A 20,149-nucleotide genomic window follows, 5' to 3' on the forward strand; every position below is an offset into this window, starting at 1 on the left:
AGAGGCCATGGGTAGAACTAGTGTGACAAAAAGGGTTCGAATGGTGGCTCTGCTAGGTTGGAGTGATTAACAAGAATTAATTCGGCATGTTTCCATCATGTGCATGGTGGTTTGGCATATAGCACACCTTAGGTGGTTGGGGCCACACTCTTTAGGTTCATGTCCATTGGTGTGCCACTTGCTACACCAAACACTAGTCAAAGATGCAAAGTAGAACTTATGCCATCTTTGAGGAGGCAATTGAATCCATGAGAGTCACCATATTGGTCTTCTTGCTCAAACATCATTGCTCATGGCACTTCTAATATTACAAAAGTAGAGGACTCATCCAAGGAATACATTTAGTTGGACAACGATTTTCAAGGAAGACAGCTCTAATGAGCCAACATGTTCTTCATGTGGCACATGCCTTCAATGATAGTGTGACATGAGGGCATCAATATTTGTAGAATCCATAGCTTGTTTTAATTTAGAATTAAGACCATGAATAAAATAGGAGTTCAATACTCATGCATTGGATGATTCACATTCGGAAGCTGGTTGAGGAGCATTTGGAACTTGACCACATAGCCATCACATTGTCATGTCCTTTTGGTCCATCTAACCAAGCTTGTTAGGAACATGGATCGCAGCTTCTCTTCATGGTGGCAGACCAAGAATGCAGTGTTGAGGGCTACAAAATCTTTAAAAGGGACAATGGAATAGTCGAGAAACCTAGAGTGATTCTATTTTTGGATCATCAAAAGGAACGTGGCCATCTTCAATGCTTCAATTCTCTACACCACCAAAACATTGGCCTTCCAAGCACTCTCAAATAAACACATGACATGGGAATCAATAGCATCAATAGAGTGACTTATGGTACTTTACCATCATAATTGGTTGGAAATGCATGTGGGCACGAGTAGCACACATGTGAAATTGGAGTAGTGGGAGATAAGATGGTGGGGCTGGCATGGCAACCCCATCGACTTAGATGAAACATGGGAGTCAAAGAATTTGCACTAGTCACATATGAAAAAGGGCCTTACAAAATATGGCCCAAGATACGCGCTACACAAGCATGTAAGTCTTATCTAGATCTACCAAGTACAACTTATAGCATCTATGCATTGGCCATTGGTCCGACTAGTGATACTACAATACTACTCTCGAATTGGGAGAGCCTTCCCCCTCCACGTGAGCCATCCCCAAGAGCAAGAAATTGAATACCATGCTCTTCTATGGGATATGAATTGTGTGTTGGTTCATCAACACAATCATAAAAATAATTTGATTTGGCATTGATGGCATCTTTACACATAGAAAGTATGAGACTTCAACACAAGACCTGATGTTGATGTCACATTTCTTGTTCCAAAGGATGCAAAGGCATTTTTACATTGAGAAACTCGATGGTTTGATGTGTATAAATGGATCTTGTAGCATCACCACAACCTAATATGGTACTTTGATTTGAGCTTTAGAGTCTCTAATCTTAGGATGGATGGATCAAGCATATTGTTGAAATAGTACATTTCACCTTTTTGGGTAGGAAGCCAATGTTTTTCAAGCATCTATGGTATTTCTAGGAAAAATACCCTTTCTACATGCATCTTGCACCATACTCATAGACAACTTTTACAAGTGTGTAGGAAATATGGAAGTTACACTCAACATACTTCCAAATATGGGCTAAGGCATGTGTAGAGATTGCTACACTTGTGTGAGAAATAGGTGCAAACCCTTGAGACACAAATTTGGGACACTCCACTTAGAAGACTAATGAGATCAACACATTGTGGAGTTGAGCTCTTCCTATGAAGTGAGAAACACTCCATCACCATACGAAGAAATTTAAACTACAAAGTTAGCTTTACTATGCAGGGGATTGAGTAATGCATCCTAAGGAGTCCATCACAACAATCATACAAGAGGATGTTCTCCTACCACCACCCTCACCCTTTGATGGTCATCAAGCACCAACTCCTTATGACCCTCCCTACATTTCGCATTCTACCTCACTCTCCTCCCATGACCACTATGGCCCAAATATGAGGAGGTTGTGGAGATCAAGGAGAATGAGTATTGAGATGACTAGTGATAGTTACAAGGGCTCCCAAGGGAGGAGGATCATGAGGTCCAATGGATGGTTCAAATGGATCAAACGAAGAAGAGTAGCTCATGGGGCCATGTAGCCTCATCAATGCATTTTTATTTTGGTATCTCAATACATTAACAATTTTTAATTTGAGAATCTCCACATATTTCTTTATTTTTAGTTTAGTAATTGTAGTTTATTTCTTGGTTCACACACCATGCCAGATTTGCCCAGGATGGCAAACGGTTTTATGGTGGGATACCTACACATGGTTTTGGAGGCTCTCTCTTTTTTTGAATCTGATTGAGTGTCTACTAGGATATGCATGCATGATTTAGAAAGATTTAACCCACAATTTTCTCTTACACATGTTGGAGTCGTGCACCAAATAAGGCCACGTGCCCACATTTTCATTGAGATCCATGTGCCCATCTCCTAGAGGTTGAGGAGACCATCCACTCTCCAAGTGTACTACACCACAAAGAACACAATGTTCATGGAGGAGTGGGGGTCAGGTTGATCTAAACATGGAGGAAGACATTTGATATTCTCTAATTGTGTGAGTGCATGAATAGAGGCTCAATTCTTGGAGCTAGATCCCACAAGCTATAAGAGAGGTTGCAATAAGTGCTTGAGGACTCAACGTCCTGAGTGGTTAGTAGTGAGGGAGTGGACTATGGGCTCATGATTACTTTGTACGTCCAACAAGCATAGTCCTAGTGCAACTATTTTGAGCACCTATATAACTTGTACGAGCTCATCATGATAAGTAGCAACAACAGCATTCAAGGAGGTCAAGGTCAATGTTTGTAGGAATTTTAAAATGCATGATCTAGGATTGTTGAATTGCATTCTAAGTTTTGAGACTTTACATAAGAGTCATATTTTTAAGTCAAACAAGAAACATATGCATGTTGATGTAGTTTAAAATGCTAGATGCCATATCTCTAAGTACATATATTATGATTGGGAACAATATGCAAAAGCTAGGAAGTGCCCCCTTTTTAGATTAGACATTGTATCGACAAGAAATTGGTAAACTCATCTATTTATCAAGACATCAAGATAGCTAGATATTTCATATGTGGTAGGATTTATTAGCCAGTTCATGGCAAATCCATATGTTCATCATTGGAATGGTGTGAAGTGAATTTTGTGATACCTTAGTGGTGGCTATCCAATCATAAGATGACATATCTAAAAAAGATCCAATATGTAGAACCACAACTGGAAGGGTTTCTAACAATGACATGAAGGGTGCACTATCAAGAAACCCTAGACACAATGTGCATTCAAGGGTATTCTAAAATATAAACCCCTTATCTGTGTAAATTCTGCATGAATTTTTAAAAAGACACCTTTTTTTCTACAAACTTATGTTTGTTTTAAAAATTAAGTTTAAAATCCCCATATGTAAAGACATTTTTGTAAACTTACCTTAATAATCTTTTGAATAAAAGACCCCTCCATGTTGACACACATGGTATACTTGCATATTCCTAGGTGAATGCCCTAAAACACTGATTGGTGCAAATTTATTCCCAAGTGTAAGCTTACTCCAAGGTACTATTTCATGATGAATTGTGTATCTTGATCTAGCAAGTAGCTATGGTATTTTCTATAATTGAGGCTACATCTCACTTGCTCATTGAAGCACTTTGGCTTCATAGAACACTGTATTCAAAAATTTTGGACTTGTATGAAGTCCAATTTCAAAATTGGACTAAAGAAAATTCCAAAAATCTTGAATAGACTCCTAATGCAGTTTTTATAGCTACCTTTAAAAATGAAAGTTTAATGAAAATACCAATTACTTAAGGGTCAATGTTTGCTTGGGTGTAGCCAATCGTAAAACTATTTCCGGGGCCATTTTGGGGCCGCAATGCAATGCGATTCTGGGTGAATATTTGAATTTTGCACAGACCCGCACTCTCGTCGCAAATTTTCTCGATGTCATGAAGGCACAGTGGCGTAATAATGAGACGTAATCTATTTGTTCTGAGCACCGCATAGCGTGACACATAGTATCTCTACACTGCTTTGTGTAGCACAGTCTATGGCCTACGTCGCCTGATCACTTATCATCGCGCAACCTTTTGACGTAGCTTTGCCACCTGTCACTGGGCACCGCACCCATGCAGATCATTAAAATTGAAGGTTGGCTTGAAGAGACCACCATGCTAATTCTTGGCGTGATAATTAGATGCAATCTATCATTCTAAACACTGCCGCAGTGCATTATCTAGCCTAACCACCTGTCATCATGCAGCCTTTTGCTGCATCTTTGCCCGCAACCCATGCAAATCATAGGTTGGCTTGGAGAGACCACTGTGCTCATTTTTGGCATAAGAATGAGACATAATCTATCATTTTGAGCATCGCCTCAGTGTAGTCTCTAGCTTGATGACTTGTCATCACCCAGAATTCAAGGTTGTCTTGGATAGACCACTGCACTAGTTCTTGGAGTTATAGTTCCATTACTTATTTTTAGGTATTACAGGAGGAGGTCTATGACGACTAGTGCACTAGAAAACAGAAAGAGATCTATGAAAGCCACCATGCTAGTTTTTGGAGTTATATATTTGTGCACCAAGGAAAATGTATTCCGTTGTGCAACCAAGCAAAATGCAATTGACGATATGGCCCTTGAGGGGTGCCCTTTAGGGGCAAGGGCCATATCGACATGCCATTTCTATCCAATGGCATCCTGGATATGTATAATGCACATCAATATGGCCCTTATACCTAGAGGAGACCCCTCAAGGGTCATATCATCAATTGCATTTTCTAAAAGTTTAATTGTATTTTTTTAGATGTATCTCCATGCAACCACAATGGTGGGTCATTCGAATTATTTTAGTGCTATTTTGGTCATAAACCAAGGAAATTGTAGGCTTTCTTTCTTAGTATTTTAGTCCTAGTTGCTGTAAATATAAATGAGGGCAAAAGTACAATTTATCAAGTGAAAATTGAGCAAAAGAGATTAAATGTACATCTATGTCCAATATTAGGTTATATAAAAATTATCAAGTTATACCGAGCAAAAATTAAACAGAGAATCTTACATTTATAAAAACTCGACAATTGTTGAGAGCCTTAAAGGCCAAAAGATTACAGCTAGTGGCCATAACCATTCAAATATAAAAGTTAACAATAGTGCATACTAAGAGCCTCAAATTGAACAAAAAGAGATTACATAAATGTAATAAAAACTCAGCAATTGCTGAGAGCTTTAGAGACCAAAACATTACATCCAGTGAGCCAAAAGATTGTTGAGAGCCTTAGAGGCCAAAAGATTACATCCAGCCATTGCTGAGAGCCTCGTCTGAGCAAGAGGGAATTTGTACAACTCAGTTTTTCGCCAATCTTTCTTGTTGCATTAAAAATTTTAAGGGAGCCAAAGGAGGATACAATGGAGAGGCCAAAGACCATGCACATTGCCAGGACTCAGATTACGACCCCCCAACAAGTTGAGAGTACTCTGCTCTAAAAATACCGAGGCCTTCATCATCTAGGGGGAACCCATACAAGACAGCCATAAAGAGACCCTCTGTGAGCATGCCATCTAAGGTGGTGACATGCGAATGTTTTGGAATCGACTATGGGAACGAAGGGTCTCCACTAGTGCTAGCATTTTTACTCCAGGTGATTGCAATGCAATCACCTTATATGAGAAGGCAGATAACATTGGGATCATAGAGCATCAAGGGGGGGTGGTAGTAGGCATGGTGAAGATGAGTGGGTGATTAGCAGATGATCAGGGGAGCAGATGAGTGACGAGAGTTGGAGGAGGGAGCATGGAGCAAAGTAGAGCAAGGGCGGAAAAGAGCTAGAGGAGGGGTGTGGAGCAAAGTAGCAGAGCATGTGGAGCAAAGTAGTAGAGCAGAGGCGGATGAGAGCAATGTAGTAAAATTCCAAATGCCATAGATCTTACATATATTATAAAGTTCGAGCCACTGTGGTGGTTGGACACCGGGGTTCCATCCATATGAATTGTAGGCCACCACGGTGGAATCTTAGGCACCACCTTGGACGGGCTAGTAATCATGAAGAAGATGCCATGTGGTGCTCCTCTGATGGCTAGAAACTAACTGCCATCTGGGTAGAATCTTAGCCATGACAGATGTGGCTGATGAGAGCCACCACCACCATGCAGTAATTCCCACAAAGGTAAATCATGAAGCTCTAATCACTCATTACCATGCACTCTAGTTCTCTATTGAGAGCATGCGAGCCCGGTGACTGGAACTCGACTGGTAATTTTTATTGCACTCGCTGACAAATAGAAGGAGATCTATGACAACCACCATGATGGTTCTTGGAGTTATCTATCTGTGTACCAAGGAAAATATATTCCGTTGTGCAACCAAGCAAAATGCAATTGACAATATGGCCCTTGAGGATTCCCCTTTAGGGTCAAGGGCCATATCAACATGCCATTTCTATCCTGTGGCATCCTGGATATTGTATAATGCATGTTAATATGGCCTTTGCCCCTAGAGGGACCCCTCAAGGGCCGTATCATCAATTGCATTCTCTAAAAATTTAATTGTATTTTTCTAGATGTATCTCCATGCAACCACAACAGTGGGTCATTGGAGTTATTTTAGCGCTATTTTGGTCATAAACCAAGGAAATTGTAGTCCTTTCCTGGCATTTTAGTCCTCATAAATATAAATGAGGGAAAAAGTATAATTTATCGAGTGACAATTGAGCAAAAGAGTTTACAATGTATATCTACATCCAATAACAGGTTATATAAAAATTAACAACTTATACCGAGCAAAAATTGAACAAAGGATCTTACATTTATAAAAATTGAATAGAGGATCTTACATTTATAAAAACTCAGTAATTGCTGAGAGCCTTAAAGGCCAAAAGATTACAGCTAGCAACCATAACCATTCAAATATAAAAGCTAACAATAGTGCATACTGAGAGCCTCAAATTGAACAAAAAGAGATTGCATAAATGTAATAAAAACTCTTGCTACGAGCCTTAGATACCAAAACATTACATCCACTGAGCCAAAAGATCATTGAGAGCCTTAGAGGCCAAAAGATTACATCCAGCCATTGTTGAGAGCCTCATTTGAGCAAGAGGAAATTTGTACAACTCAGTTTTCCACCAGTCTAGCTTGTTGCATTAAAAAAATTAAGGAATCCAAAGGAGGATACGATGGAGAGGCCGAAGACCATGCACATTACCAAGACTCAGATTATGGCCCCCCCAACAAGTCGAGAGTACTCTACTCTAAAAATGTTGAGGCCTTCATTGACATCTAGGGGGGACCCATACAGCACAGTAAAGAGGCCCTCTATGAGCATATCATCTAAGGTGGTGATATGCATGTTTGTGGGGAATCGATTATGGGAACAAAGGTTCTCCCCTAGTGCTAGCATTTTTACTCCAGGTGAGTGCAACACATTCACCTTATATGTGAAGGAAGATAACATTGGGATCACAGTCGAGGGGGGGTGGTAGTAGGCATGGTGAAGATGAGTGGGTGAGCAGCAGATGAGTAGGGGAGCAGATGAGTGATGAGAGATGGAGGAGGGAGCATGGAGCAAAGTAGAACAGGGGAGGCAAAGAGATGGAGGAGGGGTGTGGATCAAAGTAGCAGAGCATGTGGAGCAAAGTAGCAGAGTAGGGGTAGATGAGAGAAATGTAGTAAAATGCCAAATGCCACAGATGTTATATATATATATTATAAAGTTCGAGCCACCGTGGTGGCTGGAGCTCGATGTTCCATCCATATTAATTTCAGGCCACCGCAGTGGAATCTTGGGTTCCACCTCAGATGGGCTGGTAATCATGAAGCAGACGCCATGTGGTGAGTGAGCAGGCCACTCTAGTGGCTGGTAATTAACTGCCAGCCGTATGGAATCTTAGCCACGACAGATGTGGCTTATGAGAGCCACCACCACCAGGCAGTTTTTTCCATAAAGGCAGATCATGAAGCTCTAATCACTCATTACCACGCACTCTAGTTCTCTACTGAGCATGAGAACACGGTGACTAGTTATGTTTATTGCACTCATAGTGATCATGCATGCTTAAGCCGGATGGTGGGTGAGCAGTGGTGGCTGATAATTTTAACTACCAGCCTGATGGAATCCTAGCCATGGCAGACGTGGTTGTAATTACTCATCCATGCACTCTAGTACTCTACTGAGCATGCGAGCCCGGTGACTTGTTATTTTTACTTCACTTGTAGTGATCATGCATGCTTAAGCGTGGGTGAGTGGTTGGTACCACCGGGCAGTAATTCCCACAAAAATAAATCATGAAGCCTAATCACCTCTAATCCCTCATTACCATGCACTCTAGTACTCTTTTCAGCATGCAAGCCCGGTGGCTAGTAATTCACTGCACTCATAGTAATCATGCATGCAAGCCCAGTGGTGGTAGCTAGAAGCTAAGTAATTGTGGGCCACTGCGGTGGCTCGCAATTAACTACCAGATCGGTGGGTCTTAGCCACCACCACAAACATGGCTGGGAATCTTAGATGCCGCCACCTCTAATCACTCATTACCATGCACGTCAGCATAATTAATTAAAATTTGGGCCAACCACTAGGGTGGCTCTCACCTTGACAATGTAGTCTGGCTACAACCACTGTGGTGGCTCTCACCTTGACAGTGTATTCGGGCTACAAACCACTATCCCATTCCCTTAATCATTTTGTCTTCTATCCCTCTCAGCTGTTTAACTCTATACAACACCGATTCACCTACTGCCGACCTACAGTGAATTTATGGCATACCCAAATAACTTTGGAATGCTTTTTTTCTATCTTAAAATGATGTTGGATGACATCCTTGTAGAAACAGACCCAAAGAAGGAGAAAAATAGCTACGAGGAGGACATGCTTTGGTGGTGGGTGTATTACTTGGAGTCGGCAAAGATGGTGAATATTAATTTCCATGGCTATTTTTTTTCCTGCTCCTTTAAGGTACTTGTCAAGCTCATGATGTAGGTTTCTTTTGGCAGCACTTGATCGAGGCACGAAGATGTATAGAGCACAAAAACTAGGATAAAGAGGACCCCCAATGAAAGGAGGAGTTACTATGGGTGTAAAAGTTGGTAGAGTCAAGCAAGCAGTGTGTAATCCAAGTGTGTGAAGAGGTCTGCCATTGTGCATCAGACTGGCCTAAAGAGCTGGGAGATGCTTGCTATAGAGAGGTTGATAAGATAGTTGGGAGTCTAGAATTTCCTTGAGCCACAAAATGTCATTGTATTTTGAAAAAATAAAAATCTTACAAACATTTCTTGGACTTGTGGACTTTCTCATGGTTCTCATTGCAAGGAAACAATATGTTCACTTGTCCTAGAAAATGGAATTTGCATGATTTTGAGACTGTGCTTCTCTTTAGTATATCCGAAACCACCACCATGCTGGTTTTATTAAATTGTTTTTGTAAATCCCAAAAAGTAAATCCCATGCTTGTTTTTGGTCATCTTAACAACCACCGCATTGGTTTCCCATGACGAATCCACACATCCTACAAATCCATTCATCTTGTAGTAATAGAAGCAAACCACTACGCTAGTGGCTGTTAATATCCTAGTGCAACCAACCACTGCATTGACGATAATTTATCCTACACTACTACTGTGCTATTCCTAAACTACTGCTGTGCTATCCTAAAATTTATTGCACCGTGCTATACTAAAATAGTGTCCTTTAGAGTTTATCATTTTGTTAACCGTCATATTTCATCCCATGCTTGTTTTTAGTATATCCCAACAACCACCGCACTAGTTTCCCATAATGAATGCACACAACCTACAAACCCATTCATCTTGTAATAATAGAAGCAAACCACCGTGCTGGTGGGGCTGTTAATATCCTAGTGCAACCAACCACCACCATGCTAGCGATAACTTATCATGCACTACTACCATGCTATCCCTACACTACTTTTGTGCTATCCTAAAGTTTGTTGCACAGTGCTATACTAAAGTAGTGCCCTTCAGACTGGTTATCGTCAACCGTCAGATTTCAACCACAAACATTTAAGTACTAACATGGAAGCATATTGTAAGACATGTACACCTTTGGAGTTTGTAGGAGGAGGCAATTCCATGATAATTTTGATTTTGTCCATGTCAGTTGCAATCCCATGTTGAGAAACGATGTGTCCCAAAACAACTCTGTGGGTAACCATGAATTGGCATTTTGTTGGATTTAGGGAGATACCATACTCCCTGCACTTGATTAGAACTACTTCAAGACATTTGAAGTGGTCTTTTTTGTTTGAGTGGATGCACAAATCATCCAAGAACACCTATAGAAACTTATTCAGAAATGACTTGAAAGTTGTGAACATGACTCACTAGAATGTGGTCGGGGCATTACAAAGGCCAAATGGCATGACTCTATAGGCAAATATACCCCATTCTATAGCAAATGCTATTTTTGATCGGTCTCAGCAGGAGCAATTTGTACTTGGTTATAGCCATTGAAGCCATGCAAGAAGCTATATATCTCAGATCCTACCACCTGTTAAGGGTAGGGGATAGTGATCCCTGATTGTGGCGGCATCCACATTCTTTAAGTTAATGCATATTCTTAGCTTCTTGTTGCATTTAGGCATGATGATGATGGGTGAAACTCAATCACTATGCTCGATCTCATAGATGAATCCGGCATCTAAGAGTTTTTCCAGTTCGTCTCATAAACCATGGTGCCATATTTTGGATTTTGTTTGATAAGATCCACATACCTTAGGGTGGGCACCTTCCCTTATAGGAAAAGTGAAGATCGAGGAGATCAATGCAGTCACACATGATAGTGACAATGATATTCTCTTCATGTCTAGTTTATCTGCAGAGTTGCTTACCACTTCAGATGATGCATATTCCCAGGATTGGATTTTGGATTCTGGTGCTTCATTCCATGTTACTCCCCATAGGGAATGGTTCTCCACTTATGACAGTGGAAAGACAGGTTGTGTGCATGTTGGAAATGACTATGCATGTGACATAGTGGGAGTAGGTGACATAAAGTTTTCTTTTGCAAATGGGTCTACATTTATTTTGAAACATGTGAGACATGTGCCTCAGTTGACCAAGAGTCTTATTTCAGTGGGTCAACTAGATGATGCTGGTTTTCACACCACTTTTGGCTTTCAGAGTTGGAAAATTCAAAAGGGCTCCATGCTTTTGGCCAAGGGTGCCAAGTGTGGGACTTTGTATCCCTTACATGTATCAGGGGTATTTGATCATGTTGTTGCAATAACCAAGCAGCCAAGCACTTCTTTGTGGCATTGCAGGTTGGGGCACATGAGCCAGAATGGAATGAAACTCTTATGCCGTTTGGGTTATGTACCGCATTTGAGTTTCTCTGATTTTGAATTTTGTGAGCACTGTCTCTATGGGAAGCATACTGAATCAGCCCATAAAAGAAGGGGAAAGAAAGAGTTTGAAAAGCTTGATTTGGTGCATTCAGACGTATGTGGTCCCATGCCTACACGATCATTAGGCAGGGCTGAATACTATGTGACATTCATTGATGATGCAACTAGGAAAGTGTGGGCTTATGCTATAGCTCGGAAGAGTGATGTGTTCCAGGTATTTCAGAAATGGCTGGCCTTGGTTGAGAATCAGTCAGGTAGAACGCTTAAATGCCTACGGACTGTTAATGGTGGAGAGTATCTCTCTCACGACTTTCACCATTTTTGTGATACACGTGGGATTAAGAGGGAGCTCACATCCCCTCGTACTCCAGAGCAAAATCCAGTTGCAGATAAGATGAACCGTACCATTCAAGAAAGGTTGCAATGCATGCTTTCCAATGCAAGTCTTTCTGGTGGTTTTTGGGCTGAGGCAATGAAGACTGCAGTGCATGTGATTTATAGATCACCTAGAAAGAATTTGGATGGTGGTATTCCTGAAGAGGCATGGAGTGGGAAGAAGCCCTCTTACTCTCATTTGCGTATATTTGGGTGTGAGGCATATGCACATGTGCCAAAAGAGCTTCGAAGAAAGCTAGATCCTAAGTCTAGGAAATGCATCTTTTTGGGTTATGGTGAAAGTGGAGAGATGGGCTATCATCTCTGGGATCCAAAAGCAAAGAAGATCATACGCAGCCATGATGTAGTCTTCAATGAGAAGAAGATGCATAACGCACCCATGAGGGATGTGGAAATAAGGAAAATCACTTTCCAGGATGTGAATGCACCCACATATGTTGATAGACAGCAAGCTGTCCATGCACCAAATGTGCAAGAAATGGTACCACCAAATACTCCCACAGGTATACAATCAAGGGTAGATGATGGATCATCTATTGGTGGCAATGATGAGCCAAATGTGGCTGATATGCAGGTGGGACAGCAAGCTGAAATGCCCTTGAGAAGATCATCTAGAGTATCTAGACCGCCTGATAGGTTTGTTCCAGGGGTAGACTATGTGATGCTTACTGATTGCGGGGAGCCTTCTTGCTACAGAGAGGCTATGATGCGCGAGGATCAACGCAAGTGGGAGTATGCTATGCAATCAGAGATGAGTTCACTTATGAAAAATAAGACTTGGGATTTGGTTTCTTTGCCACATGGAAAGAAAGCATTGCCATGTAAATGGGTCTACAAAATGAAGGTCACAACTGATGATATGCCTAGGTACAAGGCCCGTTTAGTCGCTAAAGGATTCAAGCAAGAGAAGGGTGTGGACTTTGATGAGATATTCTCTCCGGTTGTGAAGATGACCACACTTAGATGCATGCTTGGACTAGTGGCATCAGAGGATATGGAGCTTATGCAGATGGATGTCAAGACAGCTTTCTTGCATGGGGATTTGCATGAGGAAATTTACATGGTGCAGCCGGAAGGCTTTGAAGAAAAGGGCAAAGAGCATTTAGTTTGCAAGTTAAAGAAGAGTCTTTATGGTCTTAAGCAAGTGCCTAGAGAATGGTATCAGAAGTTTGATGCTTTCATTCGGTCCCAGGGTTTTAGAAGGAGTGAAATTGATCACTGCCTCTACACTAAAAGAGCTAAGGATAATAGCCTGATAATCTTGGCACTATATGTGGATGATATGCTATTGGCTAGCAATAATAATTATGAGCTAGATGCATTAAAGGCCAGGTTGCATGAGGCCTTTGATATGAAGGATTTGGGATTTGCAAGTCATATTCTTGGTATGCGCATCACGCGTGATCGGAGTAGGAAACTCCTTTGGCTTTCACAAAAAGAGTATGTTACAAAAGTATTGCAGCGTTTCAATATGGAGGGGGGGAAGGCAGTGAGTACTCCATTGCCTCCATATGTGAAACTGAGTCATACTAGATAGTCCCAAATTAGATGAGGAAAGGGCCATGATGGCCAAGGTTCCTTATGCATCAGCAGTTGGGAGTTATATGTATGCTATGATAGCTACTAGACCAGACATTGCATTTGCAGTGGGAGTTGTTAGCCGGTATATGGCTAATCCAGGAAAGAGGCATTGGGAGGCAGTTAAGTGCATCATGAGGTACATGAAGGGTACCAAGGAGATGTGCATCTGCTTTGGTAGAGAAGACATGCGTGTACTTGGGTACACAGATTCAGACTATGTAGGGCATGTGGATAGTAGGAGATCCACTTCTGGTTATGTGTTCACCTTTGGAGGTGGTGCAGTGTCATGGATGTCTCGCACACAGAAGTGCGTTGCTTTGTCTACCACAAAGGCTGAGTATGTTGCAGCCACAGAGGGTTGCAAGGAGGCTATACGGCTTGATTGGCTAGTGGGAGATTTGGGGATTCATACAGGTGTACCGACATTGCATAGTGATTCCATGAGTGCTATTCAGCCAGCACGGAATCCGGTCTTTCATGCAAAGACCAAACACATTGAGGTCAGGTACCATTTCATCAGGGAGGTACTTGAGGATAAGCGCATAGAGCTTGTCAAGGTTCATACAGACGATAAGCCTGCAGATATGCTGATGAAGAGTCTACCTAGTCTGCAGTTTGAGTATTGTTGTGTATTGATGGGCATTGGATAGTATGCTCACTGGTTGTTCTCCCTTAAAGGCACATTGTCCTTTAAGTGGGAGGTTGTGGGGGTTAAAGGTCAGTGTGCCTTTACCTCGGTTATGTACAATACTCAAACACATATATAAATGAATGAAAAAGAAGATTAGGGTGTTCTGCACCCACAAAACTTGTGTGACTCTCTGTTTCTCTCTCTCCCTCTTCCGTTCTTGCTTCCGTTGAGAGCACTCTCACATAGATCATCTTATCTACAAACTAAGACCCTTTCCAATGTTTAAACTAGAGACCCTCCCAATATAACCATCTTATAACCATTTGATCTACAAACTAAGACCCTTTCCAATGTTTAAACTAGAGACCCTCCCACTATTTAGTGCCCATCATGGCTTCTCTCAATATGGGGGCACGCATAAGATTGACAGGTAACTTACATGAGAGGTGGACATTTGAGACAACTCTAACATAACAATTAAGGAATTTGGAAGTTCAACCTTGTGAACATATTCCAAATGAAACGGTGGTGGAATATTATTATACAGTATGATAATTAGCTAAAAGCTCTAGCATCAACTTCAACATTATTGTTAAGAGTAGATCTACTTGAGGAACTTACTAAAACCAAAATGAATGGGTGAGAAAGTATCAACCATGCCATGATTACTATTATCAAAGACAAAATGATAGCTATTAATGCATGGTAATCTAGTCAATGCAAAGAATATGTCTAAAATCATTATGCTTGAAACTTAGTTGAAAAATGCAGCTTAAGTTGTAGATAGAGACAAGTCCAAATTACTTGATCAAAATGAAGGACATAGGAGATCGATCGACATTGATTGGTCAAGAGATTGGAACTAAAAGGTTAGTACAAAATCCATTATATGGTTTAGGCAGAGGCTATGATTAGTTTAAGACAACAATGGTCACCAAAGATGCACCACCATCCTTTGATATCATTTCAAACATGCTTATGTAAGACTAGATAAGAAGAGGTGCAAACACTAGTACTAAGGTCATGATCAAGCATTCATCTCTAGAGGAAAAGGCAAAAATTTAGGTGACACTTGAAATGGCAACATTTTGTGTCTTTGAAAGATTTCTTTAAAAACTAGAAGTTTGCAACCTTTTTGTTAAAAATCAAAGTTTTGCATGCTTTAGCATTAAAAGATCACAAAAATTTACGCTTTGAATTTGTAGGATCATGTTCTAATATGAAAAAACTTTAGGTGCTCTCACATACTTGAGATCCAGAACTTGTGAAACAAGTACTAGAGACAAAGCTTTGTATGGTCACTGGCATGCTATCCTAGCCTTGGATGCCATACGATACAACTCAAGGACTTCCCAGACTACTTCTCAGCTCATTGCCATGCCCTTTGCCAAAAGTTTTGTGTCATCTGATGGATCAAGAGCCGCATCCCAGGGAGGCCCATAGCCTGGCAGTGGAAAAAAATAGCCGAGAGCCTTTGTCACAAAAGGAAAAAGGAATGGAGTGACAGGGAATCCCTATTCTAAAGAGCAAGAAAGGGAGAAAGTCTTTCCCATATGACCCCCAATAAGCATTTGGTAGGAAATCAAGGTAGAAACTCCTGAAATCCATTTGTCCAAGAGGGATGCGAGAGGCTAGGACTCCTCTCGAGCCTAATACATCACCTCTCAAAAGTTAAAGATGTCTAGGATACTACATTGCTAAATAGAACCTATTTGAGTCTCATGGCTAATGTTGACAAGATGAGGCCATAGCCACAAACTCAAAATCTTGGCTAAGATATTGTAGGTGGAATCTAACAGGGTGATGGAGCACCACTATCGAATGCTTAGTGATCTCCCCCTTTTGAGGTCAAACAAATCCACCCTTGATTTAATGAATGGGGATGCGAGCTAAATGCAAAGATATTCTGGAAGGACAAATGATGCAGTAGTGCATGTATGCATTCCTAGAAGCATCTAAAGAAAGTTGATGTCTATCCATCTTTGCCAGGGAGCTTATGCGGACACAGGGCCTTGAGGGACTTCAAGAAATTCTCATCGATCAACAGGGCCTCCACCTACCTCCTCATGCTTGGAGAAAGCACTGCCGAAGTGTATGTCTAGATTGACTGGGATCTGTGGGGACTCCTCCTTAGATTGGAACAATTGTTGATAGAATGCAGTGGTCATATCTCTTATCTTCTAAATGAAGGCCACTGGCCTATACGAAATGCCTAGACATTTTGTCCCCTTGTTGGACCCAGTGCACCCTAGAGGGGTGATAGGAGAGCTCATCCTTGCAAATCTCAGTGGCCTAGAGGTCATGCCATGCTCTCTCATATCATCTGTAGCCATTGTGAGGTGAGATCATGCTCCTTAAGATGCTCTATGGAAGCCAAATCCCATCTGAATGCTCTCTCTTGATCCTAAAGAGAGTGCCATTGCTATAGTGCCCATGTTTGGAGCTCCTCACTACTCCTCTGGATTGCATCTCCTACTTATCTTGCAGCTATCGAATCATTACTATGTCCTACTACACCTCCATCCCTAGTGATTTGATATCATTGTCCCTACCAAAATACCCATGGGCTCCCCCTTTGTGCATTGGATAGAATCTATCAGGTCTTAGGCCATTGTTGTCCAAACGAGAAGTGAAGACTACTTGAGAGTCTGGAGAACTTTGCCTCCCTCCAAGGGTCACAAGCACTTATTGTGAAGACGAACTGCTCCCAAGTATAATGCTGGATAGAAGGCATCACCAAGAAGGAGGCTCCACTCATATTGTCCTCCTCAAACTCTAGATTGTTGATATCTCCTCCAACGATCCAAGAGTTGACATTCGAAAGGCTCATATCCACTCATATTGTCCTCCTCAAATTCTAGGTTGTTGCTATCTCCTCCAACCATCCAAGAGATGACATTTGAAAGGCTTGTTGTAAGCCACCTTCTAAAAGAGGTATGCTGCTACCAACAAGCATAGGCATAAATATGCAAGATCTCGATCTTAGAGTCTCCCATCCACAAGCTCATCCAACCACTTGCATCCTATAAGGTCTCCTTGATAAAACACCCCCGAGGCCATTGGGCTATTGAAATACAAACACCCTGCTTCTACCCACTAGTAGGGAACAAACCTTAGGTTGTCTCCTTTGGACGAGATGGTGCCACGACCCACTATCCATGGCAACTAAGAACATGTGCTCCTGAAAGAAGAGGATATCTACCAATCATCCCACCATAGCCCTCCAACTTTTTGCAAAGAATCAGCTTGCTGCTGAGGCTATTGACATAAAGGTTGTGCATGTTCCAACTCACCACGGTCCAACACAAGGGGTAGGGGGTAGTGGCAAATAAGGCCTTCCTATACATGGAAGTGTGTGTAACAACCATGGACTTCCGTGATTTTGGTTGAAGCTTGACAACAAACAATTTGTGTTTGTGTGGTGATGCGCCAAAGGCATGGTAGGATCTATTGCCTACCCTTAGTGCTCTCTCCACACTAGCTGGTGGTGCAGTAGTTTAGCTGCCAATGTGTGACCTACCTAAGATTCTCCTTAGATCCTAAAATTTTCATCACCACAATTGTGTTTGTGTGGTGGTGCACCAAAGGCATCATGGACTTTATGCCCATCTTTAGTGCCCACTACAAAAAAGAGGCCTCCACACTAGCCGATAGCAGTTTTGTGTGACTTGCAGTAGCAGGGTTGTGCCCTGTAGTGGGGTTGCGGGTGCATTTAAGGGGGTGCCCAACGCCCCTCACCCACCCCCACCCATTCCATGGCGATTGTGACACTGGGCCGAGCTGCTAATAGAAAAATGTATTTTTTTGTGAGTGCAACTTCTCTTGAGTCTACTTGGTGTGTAAGCGATCTTGCCACACCTTCTCTGGCATGGACGGCGGGTGTTGGGCAGTATGTAACCACCCTAAGAAGAGTTGGGAGAGATCCTAGTTCTTGGATGTGGTATTGAGGTCCTTTACACATCGAAGGCTGCTTGTTGCTGAGCTGGACCAACCAAACTCCATAAAACGAAATTTGTGTTACACACCCCGAACCTCATATTTCGAGAATCGCCATCTTGGGACTCCATGTCCTGCCAACTTGGCTACCCAAGTTTGGGCACTCAAGCTCCAGCCAATGGCATTCTTTCTACCTTCGACACCATGATGAAGCGTTGAATACGAGGAGAGTACAATGCCTTGGCGGTGTGTAAAGCTTGTGCTCGGGTGCTGAAATTTGTGGTTGTCCATGCGCTCAACGAGGTTTGAGTAGACCTCAATGGTGTGTATCCCTCCTGACCCCAAATCCCTACTTGCCCAAGCCTGAATAATATGGCTCCTGGCAGGGGTGCTTAGGGAGTTTACACACTATGGCCGCCGCCCATGCATTTATTGAATCTCCACCGTGGGCGAGCAATCTTGCCCGTCCATGAGCCTTGGGCATGCCCGTGGGCGGCGGGCAAGTGTGTAAAGACCCTTAGTGAATCTGGGGCATGTGGTGAAAGGTTGTGGGTTCAAGCCCCACCAACTCAAGGTGCATTTAAAGTTTTGAAGAAGAACCGCCCCACCCAACTCAACGTGAAGTTAATGTTTTGAAGAAGAAACCCCCCGCCCAACCCCTTGGGCAACTGCCCAAGCTGCGTGTGGCTAAATGCCCGAGCGCTTTTGGCTGACGGGCAGGCAAGCCGGCCGCGGCGTCTTGGGAGGAATGCCAAGCGACACACATACACACACCCACCACCGACCCCTATAAAGGAATTGTCTTCCTCTACTTAAAAGTCAGAGCCTCTTTCTTCTTAAAGCGCTTTCGTGCATACATCAACAATAAAGAACAAGTGCTCACTGCCCATCAGCGTCAATGAACACGTGAATATCCTTCAGATCATGCGTTGGGCTCTTCTGAATCAATCCATCTATGGCCACTTCTCACCAGCGCCAGTTGATACTCGTAGTGGAGGGCACTGCCGCACTCGGTCAATCTTGGAACTTGCTTCGCTCTGAGTACCTCGACAAAATTATCAGGTTTGGTTTATTTTTTTACTATGCCTTGGTTGCTTTTCTTTTGGGCGTTGGGAGAATTGAGGGAGGCCTTGCCTTCAAGGCACATTTTGCTCAGCACTTCTTGTGTACAGTGGACCAAGTAACCAGTTTTGCACTTCAAGGTTACAGTTTGTGTTTTTTCTAGGATTTTCTTATAGCACTTTTCTGACGGCTTAATCGATAATTGATCTTAAGCTATCAAAAGTGGCTCAGAACTCGTTTTAGATGATTACAATTCTCTCTGAATTTATAAAGGGTCTTCGGGGGAAAGGGGGCGGGGGTGGAAGAGGGTTTGCCAGATGGCATTCAAGAATTTTTGCTCAGCAACTCTGAGAGAAGCGAGCAGGGTTAGCTAGATACAAGGGATCAGTCCGCTGCTTCGAAGTTTGCAATTTGCTGGTCAATCAAAAGTAAAGCAATCTAAATGCTTTGCTTCATTTATCTTGAGTATGATGCTTTATAAAATATTTTTGGGAGTCAAAACTATTTAATATTGCGTTCACACATTTTTATTTATGGTGGCAGATCTTTCAATGGCTTTGACAACATGAGCCAGGTAACTTTTTTTTTTACATACGAGGATATTCATTGATTTGAGTATTCAATTTGGGTTTCATCTTTATAGAATTTACGGTCCTAGATCCCTCAACATACCACCCCAAGTACCTTATGGTACCTCCCAATGTACCGCACGACAGCCCTTCCTAGATCGCTCATTGTACCCCTAAAGTCACTTGAAGTACCCCCAGGAATTCCTCTTGATACCCCCCAATGTGCCCCATGGTCCCTTGTCCTAAATCTCTCAGGGTGCTCTTCAATTGAAGAATGGTGAAGGAGATGTGAATATTTGTGAATGAATACTTTTTAAAGATTTTGTGAAGAATTTGTTATAGATATTGATTATACCCTTTAAAGAGTCATGCATGAATATTCACACCACATGTGACCTATCTAGATATTAGAAGCGTGTCCATGTGTAACAAGGCATTGAAATGTTACTTGCATAAGATATAGATATGTTTACCTTCTTATGACTCTTGTGTAATGACAAATACTGATTATACCATGCATGAATATTCACA

General features: G+C 42.0%; 1 protein-coding gene across 1 annotated transcript in view; it reads left to right on the forward strand.

Annotated features, from left to right (window-relative positions):
- Nucleotides 1–18,744: 18,744 nt before the first annotated feature.
- Nucleotides 18,745–20,149, forward strand: part of PFT1 (phytochrome and flowering time regulatory protein (PFT1)) — a 135,327-nt gene continuing 133,922 nt past the window's right edge. The window contains exons 1-2 of the mRNA XM_087391566.1: nt 18,745–19,049; nt 19,593–19,623. Coding sequence (XP_087247692.1) covers nt 18,943–19,049; nt 19,593–19,623 — 138 coding nt within the window. The 5' untranslated portion in view covers nt 18,745–18,942. The remainder of the gene's footprint in view (nt 19,050–19,592; nt 19,624–20,149) is intronic.

Source organism: Dipteris shenzhenensis, chromosome 20 (genome assembly GCF_047967505.1).
Source record: "Dipteris shenzhenensis isolate YYH24624 ecotype China chromosome 20, Dip_SZ_1.0, whole genome shotgun sequence".
Classification (NCBI taxonomy): domain Eukaryota; kingdom Viridiplantae; phylum Streptophyta; class Polypodiopsida; order Gleicheniales; family Dipteridaceae; genus Dipteris; species Dipteris shenzhenensis.